Consider the following 8,992-nt stretch of genomic DNA (forward strand, 5'->3'; position numbering starts at 1 on the left):
TGAGAAGATAGCAAGGACGTGGCACTCACTGGGGGCTGAAAGTGCACTCCTCCTCCAGCTGCCAGTGCCAGAGCACGGTGGTGGGTGGTGGGACAGCGTAGACGGTGCAGGTGAGCACTTGTGCCGAGCCGTACTTGTAGGAGTCCACGGGGGCCATCAGCGCATTCTCACCGATCTGGGGGGGCACTGCAGGAGAGAGCAGCAGGTCACACCTCCTGCTGAAGGCTCCCCAGCGTGCATGCCATTAGACCCAGGGTGACCAATTCACACTATGCCCCCGAGTGCAACACAGAGCGTCTCCAAGGACATGTGGGGAAGCAGTGAACCTGCCCAACACTTTGAGGATCGGGATACTTAGGGTCTCCTACAAAATCTCCCTTCAATCCTCCATGGTTTCAAATGCAGTTCCTGGACTCTCACCACCATTCCCAGCCATTAAGTGCACATTATTCCCCAGGCCTGATCCCACTGCACGTAGCTTCGCTGACCTTTTCAAGACCTGCTGTCTTCAAAGCACAGGCTGTTTCCTGGGGAGCAGAAAGGAGGAGGTAGGGGAGGAGGAGGAGGAGGGTTGTAGAGGGCAGGGCAGAAGAGGAGGGATAGCCTGTGTGGGGCAGGAAGGATGGGTGAGGCGGGACAGGACCAGGATGGAGCGGGGTGGAGGAGGACTCCAGCAGCACAGCCAGCAAGAAGGGCAGGAAAAGAGCAGGACACAGAGGCAAAGAATAATATACAGAAAAAAACCCAAACCAAAACAAAAAAACCCACCCCACACATAGTATCATCACAACACCAACACCCAGAGTCTGCAGCCTCTTGACTGACACATCCTAGAGACAGGAGAGACAGGTCACCTCTGCCCTCCCAGGGCTGAGATTCAAGGGCTGTTCTTCCTCAGTACTTAAATCTTCATAGCTATGGGATGAATTAAGCCTAAGGATGGTAATATACCACATCCACACATGAAAGAAAGGCACCTCTGATACCCCACTTACCATTCACCAGCAGGGTAAATGTATGTCTTTTCTGCATCTTGTTAATGGGATTTGTAAGGACAACTGTGTAATTCCCTGCGTCCTTTTCAGTTGCTTCAGTGATCACTAATGCATAGCCAAGTTTAACTGTATGATTCGCATTGATGGCTTTTCCATTTTTATACCTGAAGAAAATACAGAGCACTTTGAATATTTAATTATTTTCTTTAACTAAGAAAATCTCACTTTTTCAAACACATTATATCCCAGTTCTTACCATTTAGCCTCTGGTGGAGGATATCCTTTAAACTTGACAGGAATTTTGACTGTGTCACCTAGCCTTGTCTCAACGACATTGTCCATTCTCTCCAGATGAATAAAAGGACTTTCTGGGGAAAAAAAAAAGGAATTAAACTAAATGGTCCTTCCTTGTGGACCAAAACAAAAGTGCTTTCCATTTGGGTTAGCACCTAAGAAGATGACAAATAGAAGTTAGTGATAGGGCTATGGGTCACTGGTAAAGCACAGCTGGCTCCCAACTGGACTCTGGAGAGATGCCATCATGAAAACCTAGTCCTTTCCTTCACACAGAGGAACAGACCAGTTCCCTCACCGAGGAGCTCTGGAGAGCAGAGACAAGACTCAGCTCTCAGGAAAGTGTGCCAACTGTCACACCTGTATACACATACACATATATACATATCATAAAACTCTCTCAGTATACTCATTCCAGGAAATTAGACTATTCAAAACTACAGTGTGATAAAGTTAGATACTCTCAGACTATTCTCAAGTATGTATTTGAACCACTGCGGTCACAGAGTACTTTGAAATTATTTACATTACTTGTTATAAGTTATAAACTTGCATTCAGACATAAGACAGTGATTAGCCTTTTGACTGAATTAGACTTTTGACTAAGATTTAGAATGGTTTAGACTTAGTATCTGGTATATTCAGTATAACACATGATCTCATTTTGGCTCCTGAAGAGCAGAACAGAAAGAACCCAGCAGAAAATTCAGTATATCTTGAAACAAATAACTTTCAAACTTATTGTGGGCATAGTGATTCTTCTTAAAAGTTCCATTAATATTCTGGCTCCTGAAATCAGACCTCAGGAAAACCAGTCTCCTTCAAAATATAAATCTCTTTGTCTGACTTGGTGATTAAAAATGAGCCATTCTCATGCTGGTAATTTTTTTCTATAAGTAAGTTAGTGGAGCTGGGGCTGTGCCCAAGAGGGGGTTGAGAAAAGGGTGTAGGATGTGGCCTCATACTTATCTATTCACTTAGCCAAAGCTGTTTCCCTTGCATCATTTCCGTATGACCAAAACTCCATTTGATTCATCTATTCATAACGCAAAAGCTGAAAGTTTTATTTTCTTAGCTTCATTCATGCTGACCCAGACTCTTGTGTCACAGAGCCACCAAAATCTAGCCTTAGTTCACCAAGAGTGAGAACAGGCAGCCCTTATACAAAGCCACCTACCCAAACTGAGTTTTACAGGACCTTAAGGAAGTCAATGCAGAAGAGGATGGAGGCTTACATCAGTTTATTCTACTGCCCACTTTCTGGTGGGATTCTACAGCTTACAGTAACATACAGCATCCTTTAAAATCTTATTATTAACTAAGGTTGTGATAAAAAAATAATCCCATACTAGTTGCAAGAGAAATACTGTAGCTGCAGCTTGGTTCATTTCTGTCATTTGATTCATCATCGAGATGCCTTCTGCATCCCAGTAATTAATCCCAAATCTGAAACAACCAACAAAACTGAAGCGGACGATGTCATACCATGGATAACAAAGTAACTGCTGTTTTTCATGTTCATACGACCACTGGATGCTGCACAAGTATATCGACCCTTGTCACTTAAGGACACACTGTCAATGGTAAGGGTGCTTACAAACTTCTTTATTTCTCCTGCAGTGGTTTTTACATCCCTAATAGTGGCACGTTTTTCCTGTAATAGACAAAAGACAGAGATGTTTGGAAATGTCATTGTTATTCCTTCTGTCACCTTTTGCACACTTGTATATGCCAGAAATTTCGTTGTATATTATCATCTTCTTTCTCAATGTTTTGAAGGGGGAAGTGACATTATACCTAGATCAAATTGCATTGTGATGAAGGCACCTGTAAGTTAGTACAACTTTACCTTGATGGAAGGGTAGTCCCATTTAAAATCGATTCCCACATTCAGCTCTGTCCTTACAGTGCAATTGAGAACAAGTTTTTCTCCTACTGCCAGCTCTACTTCATCGTGCGGGTTCATTGTCAGGTCATAAATTCGGTACCCTAGAGGAAGAAAAAGGCACGCAAAAAACACGGGGGTAAGAAGAGTTTTCTTTATGGCACTCAGCACCAAATTTCCCAGGTGAATGCACCAAAACTCTACTGAAACCCCAGCTACAAAAAAGCTCCTTGATACCCCACTGCAGCACAATAATGGGTGTACAAAGGAGCCTGGAGAGAAGTGATGTGCCTGCCCTGAGCACTTCCCAGCTGAGCCCTGTGTCAGACAGTGACACGGCAGAATGTGTGCACTTGATCAGAGCCCCTCCAGTGGGGGGAGCAAGCAAGAGACAGTGACTCACACAGTTCCTCTGCCTTAGACACCTTCTTCTTATCCTTATGAGACCTAAAACTAAAGGAGATATATACCCATTCCCAGCAGTAAGCAAGAACTTTACAGAGAATAACAGTGGAGCATTAGCAAAATTATCCAAAGTTTACTTTGTGCAGTAAAAAAACTCAAAACAGAGTATTCTGAATGCAGAAATTCTACAGATATTCTGAGATTCCTCCAAATCAGAGGGAGGACTTGTGAATTTGGTGGAGAAGTAAAAGCCTTCTGCACAGAGTAAAGAGGGGAGGGCTGCTATGCCTTCCTGACAAGCCAGGAGAGACTGCCTTGGTGCCATTTGGATACTTTAAATGGTCACTGTGTCCTCAGCTGAAGGAGAAATAGCTGCTGAGTTTCAGCTCAGACTTAAGCCTCCACAGAATTATCACATTATTTCTGGGGTTGGATGAACAACTGACAAAATATACCAGGAAAGCATAAAACCCTGTGAGAGTCAAGATACAGGTCTTTAGAGAGACAAGATAACCCAGCTTGTTGTGCAGCCTTCAGATCCACCCTTCCTTTGGTACCCCTTCAGAGCAATTTCTTTTCATCTGCTGCTGATGGATGCTTGCCTCTCACTTCCTTCAACTATGACTTGCATTGTGGATAAGTGATTTTAGGAAAAAGGTCTGCATTGTCAGAAAAAAAAAATTAAAATCCCTGGCATCTATGTAAAACACTAAAAATAGAAGCACTTATCCCAACGACCAATCAGAAAGAACACAATACATTGCATTTAAAAGAAAACTGATATAAATCTCAACATCCATTTTGCATTAGCTGCATTGTCAGTATTGAATAACCTAGTGTCCAACCAAATGTAATTGGTTCAGTATGCTGTAGAAAGCAAAAGAACATTGGTTATAGAGAAATAAAAAACTTTGGCTTACCTACAACTGCAACTATGTATATCACAGACTGGTAGCTTTCATCATCTATTTTAGCTTCACAGAAGACCATGCCCGCATAGTTGATTAAGTGACTGGGTATAGTGAAGCCTTTTTTATTATTCCACGAAATGGATTTACCATCAGGAACAAATATCTTTTCTGGATATTTCTGTTTGAAATATTGATAAAATACATAGTCAAAAATCAAACAACCCTGAATTGTCACCTCCAGCATTGTCCACAACTGCAGGGCCCCCATTTTAACATCCTAGCTCAGGGAATTAGTACACGCTTTGAGAGTGCAGTGCCACAGACGAGTACAGGTACAGCACTCACCTTGTAATCACAGACTATAAAACTCACAAGGATGGAAAGAAGTTTTTAAGAAATATATTTATACTTCAAGCAACATATTTATGCCACAGTGATTTCAACTAACTCTTGAAAAAATAACAGGCTTTTTCCTTACCGCATGTAGAGATACATTGAGATTTGATACGGTTCCAAGGCACGGCACTACCACAGTTTTATTCTTAGTGATGTATACAACGCCAAGCTGATCACTAACTGAAGTCACAAATGGTGATCTGTAATCTAGAATAATATTCAATAGATAAATGGGTATTATTTGTCACATGATTATGGAGAAAACTTTTCCAGTTTTCTTCTTTCCCTATTATTTCACAAATCAGTTTTATTATTTTCTATGTCATAAAGCACTGAGAAAATGAGACTAAATAGGGGAGGTACATGTTTTTATAGATACCCCACCCCCCAGATTTAGAGTATCATTATTCTCAAAACAGTTATCAGCAGCAGAGTGCACTTTGGAGAATGGCTTCCCGCTACAGCAGTCCTTTTGCCAACAAAAAACTGATTTGCCCTAGTGTGACTTTCCTTGCATAAGTATTACAGGAAATATCAGTTAAAAGTTGTGACATGTTACACTGGCTCCCTTGATGGCAGCATCCTTTTCAAAGTCAGACCAAAAACCAAAAAAAATAGGACCATGACATTATAAAACAAGCTAACTCATGTACATGATTACATCTCATTTCTCCAAGTGGTAACTCTAAGTTAACGATAAAAAGGAAACAGGATGCACATGGGAACGAGGGTGAAGCCAGCAGTGCAAAAAGGCAGATGCCACAATGAATGCACTTACTGAAGCTGAGCGTGTAACCGGAGGCTCTGCAGTGTCTGCGACACTCAGCTGTGCTGCTGCCAGCACAACTGACAGCCCGAGTCTGAAAACTGAGCTCTAACGGCCTACATAGATTTTACCACCACGGTCAGCAAATGTAGGGAAGTTTATGGTTCGGGTGGTTTCTCTGAGTTTTTTTAATGGTATCAGTACAAATTATACATGGGATTGGATCTGTAATTTTTAATATACAGTCTCTGTAATCCTCTCTCGTATGAAACTCCTGCTGAGGTCAGTAATAGCTCTGCATTCATGAGGACAGGCTCAGAGCTCAGCAGAGATATGTATGCTACATTCTGGGTGGAGATCAGCAGACCACGTACTGCATATGGCCGATAAGTTCAGAATTATAGGTACGAAAGCTTTTGTGTTGATGGCAACTAGCATACCTGAATTTAATTACTCAACATGAAAACAAGAAAAAATTTTCATAGGATCAAAAATTCTAGGATTAATAAATTTTAGCATCAAAACTGTTTTGAGACACTTGATACCCTTTTTTTCTCTTGATGCTAGGGAAAGAGACACCTGAGAGTGTAAGCACTTACCTTGAACATAAACATAAATGGTTGTAGCTGCCTGGTTGTCCCTGTAAAGGCACTTGTAGTCCCCCGTGTCATTGCCGATGACTTTGCTCAGAGTAAGTGTCTTGCAGTAGGGGCCATCACTGCAGTCTGTCACCGAGATACGCTTCTCAGCACTGCTCTGCTTGCTTGGCCACGACCACTCCAGTGGTCTCTGACCGCTGGGAAAGCAAATGTTAGAGGAGCACACACTTGTGATATGTGCCAGCACTGATGCCCTGGTGGTGAACCCCAGCCCCTCTGTGGCTATGGAGAGGGGTGGGCTTCACCCCGTCACACAGAAAGAGCGTCAAACCACGTAGACAAATTCACATACACACCCTATTGTTAACAGCTACAAGGAAGCTACTTGAGGTTTACATTCTGCTGAATCTAAGTGACAAAGCACCCAAAAGAGAGTGTTGAGATTATGGCTCACCAGCAGGATCCACAAGGACCCAGCTGATTCTTCCTCCTCCCAGCCACCCTACACTCCCCAGCTCTCTCTTGCTGCAACCCTCCCACATAATTTCTAAAACTTGTCAGGGGAAAGTGAGGCAGAAGGCACAAAGGGAGTGGGGAGAAAACAGGAGTAATGACAGGAGGAAGATCACATCTCACTACATAAATTACCAATCATCAAAATCATGCTAACAGATTTGATCTTACCTGCAAGTAATATTTAGTGTGTTGTTTGCCGTTATTGTGAGGACATCTTTTTGGATGCTAAGGGTTGGCTGATCCAGAGAAATAAATAAACCTGTGAAAACATGTATGAAACCCCTCAAATCAACCCACTAAACAAAGTAAATGCTACTCTATCAGAAAAGTATTATATACAGGGATATGCACCATGTTTTAAATGGACACTTTCACATCACCTACTTAGCAGCGAAGGGTAAATAATGATTTTTCACGCATCCCAAAAAGTTCAAAAACTCTGTCATAACAGGAAGCAAAGGCAGATGGTCAGGAGCTAGCTGCAGAGCATTACAATTCAGCCAGCCAGGGTGGAGTTCCTGTTTTCTTGTGTTGCCAACTTCAAGGTCTAACAAGAGGATGTGGGACATTGAAACGAAGTGAACCTTCATTTGATGATCTCACTCCTTGGGGATTACCAACTTTTCTTATAATAAATAGAATATACTTCTTTGAGACTACTGGTCAATGAATTATGTGAAGAAACTATTTAACAGTTCATCACAAATTTGAGATCCCATGAATTTATTTTATCCCTTGATTTTCTAAGGTTATCTCTCTCCTCCTAAGCAGTTAGGCAAAACTCTATTACTACTGAACTCTTGGCACAACGGCTTGTATTGCACGCACCCGGAGCCACTGACGCTTGTGAGGGCTGTGATCTGGGTGGCAGTGCTTGCTCTGAGGCACAAGCCCAGCTTGTGCAACATTGGGGGGTACCACAGGGAGAGATTTTCAGTCCGCCCTAGCTGCTGCCATCACCTTCAGGAATCCCGCCTCACCGGGCCGAGCCGCAGCTCCGACCGTGACAGCTCGGCCGGCTTCCACGGGCAACAAGAAAGCGTGGCCAGACCGGGACATTCCCTATTTCGCCAGCATTTCCCCGTGCTTTAATCACTCGCATTCCGAGCAGGTCCTTCGCTGATGACAGGTTTCCCGCGTTTGGCTCCAGGGACATTTTGGTCTCGGAAACGACAGCTGATGCTGGAGCCAAGCGAGCAGGACACTATGCCAAGGCAGGGAGCCCTCTCCGACGGCCCAGCACCAGCCGGCCGGACAGGAGAGGCCAAGAGGACAGGACAGGAGGGGTCAGCAAGCCCGCGTCCCGTCCCACCCGGCGGCTCGCACTGTCTCATCCGCTCAAGTAGCCCCGACAAACTCATAGAAAAGCGGCACCCGCGCCCTTCGCGGCACCCGGGCATCCCCGCGCCCCCGCTCCTCGGGGTCCCGCGGGGCTGCCGGACCCCGCGGCTCCCCGACACCCCGGACCAGGGGCACGCGGGGCTCCCCGAGGGCTTACCGGGAGCCAGGCACAGCAGGACCGCCAGCAGCCGCGCCGCGCCGAGCTCCATCCCGCGGCCGCCGGGGCTGCGGGGCGCCAAGCGAGCCCTCTGCCCGACGGCAGCCGCGCCGCGTCCGCCGAGCCGAGCCGAGCCGAGCCGAGCCGAGCCGAGCCGAGCCGAGCCGAGCCGAGCCGAGCCGAGCCGAGCCGAGCCGAGCCGCTCCGCACGCCCCGCAGCGCCCGGCGGGATGCGGGACCCGGCGAGCGGCACCGCCCCTCTCGTGCCCGGGGAGGGGCCCGGGGCCGAGCCCCCGCCCACCCCGGCACAGCCCCGCCCCCCGGCCCGGCCCCGGGCTCCCCCGGCGCGTCCCAGCGGGATGCTCCGCTTCGGACGAGCACCGGGAGCTCTCCCTCCTCCCTGCTCGGCGGCAGGAGGGCCTCAGCAGTAAAATTCAGCGTCTTCTGGCGCTTCATCGTGCTTTTTTGGGGTTTCTTAAAATCCCCTCAACAGGAAAGATCCCAAAGGCCAGCCATATGAGGTACTGCCATGTGAGACACAGCCACGTCCCTGCTGGCAGCGGCTGTACCCCCGGGTTGAAGTGTCTGGCAGCATCAGTGCTGAGTTCACACCGTGGAGTCCCCTAGCCGGGTAGCACGTACCCAACCGCCCTGGCTGGCCACATCACCGCTTGTGGGATCCAACAAGTGCCTGCCAGAGCCACCCTTCCCACCCATCAGCATCCGC

General features: G+C 46.3%; 1 protein-coding gene across 1 annotated transcript in view; it reads right to left on the reverse strand.

Annotated features, from left to right (window-relative positions):
- The window catches only part of KDR (kinase insert domain receptor), a 30,626-nt gene extending 22,255 nt beyond the window's left edge, over positions 1-8,371 (reverse strand). The window contains exons 1-10 of the mRNA XM_048304433.1: positions 8,266-8,371; positions 6,936-7,026; positions 6,252-6,448; positions 4,969-5,093; positions 4,500-4,668; positions 3,139-3,278; positions 2,775-2,943; positions 1,252-1,363; positions 996-1,159; positions 30-186 (exon numbers count right to left, since the gene is read on the reverse strand). Coding sequence (XP_048160390.1) covers positions 30-186; positions 996-1,159; positions 1,252-1,363; positions 2,775-2,943; positions 3,139-3,278; positions 4,500-4,668; positions 4,969-5,093; positions 6,252-6,448; positions 6,936-7,026; positions 8,266-8,317 — 1,376 coding nt within the window. The 5' untranslated portion in view covers positions 8,318-8,371. The remainder of the gene's footprint in view (positions 1-29; positions 187-995; positions 1,160-1,251; positions 1,364-2,774; positions 2,944-3,138; positions 3,279-4,499; positions 4,669-4,968; positions 5,094-6,251; positions 6,449-6,935; positions 7,027-8,265) is intronic.
- Between the last annotated feature and the right edge of the window lie 621 nt (positions 8,372-8,992).

This window comes from Corvus hawaiiensis, chromosome 5 (genome assembly GCF_020740725.1).
Source record: "Corvus hawaiiensis isolate bCorHaw1 chromosome 5, bCorHaw1.pri.cur, whole genome shotgun sequence".
In the NCBI taxonomy this organism is placed as follows: Eukaryota; Metazoa; Chordata; class Aves; order Passeriformes; family Corvidae; genus Corvus; species Corvus hawaiiensis.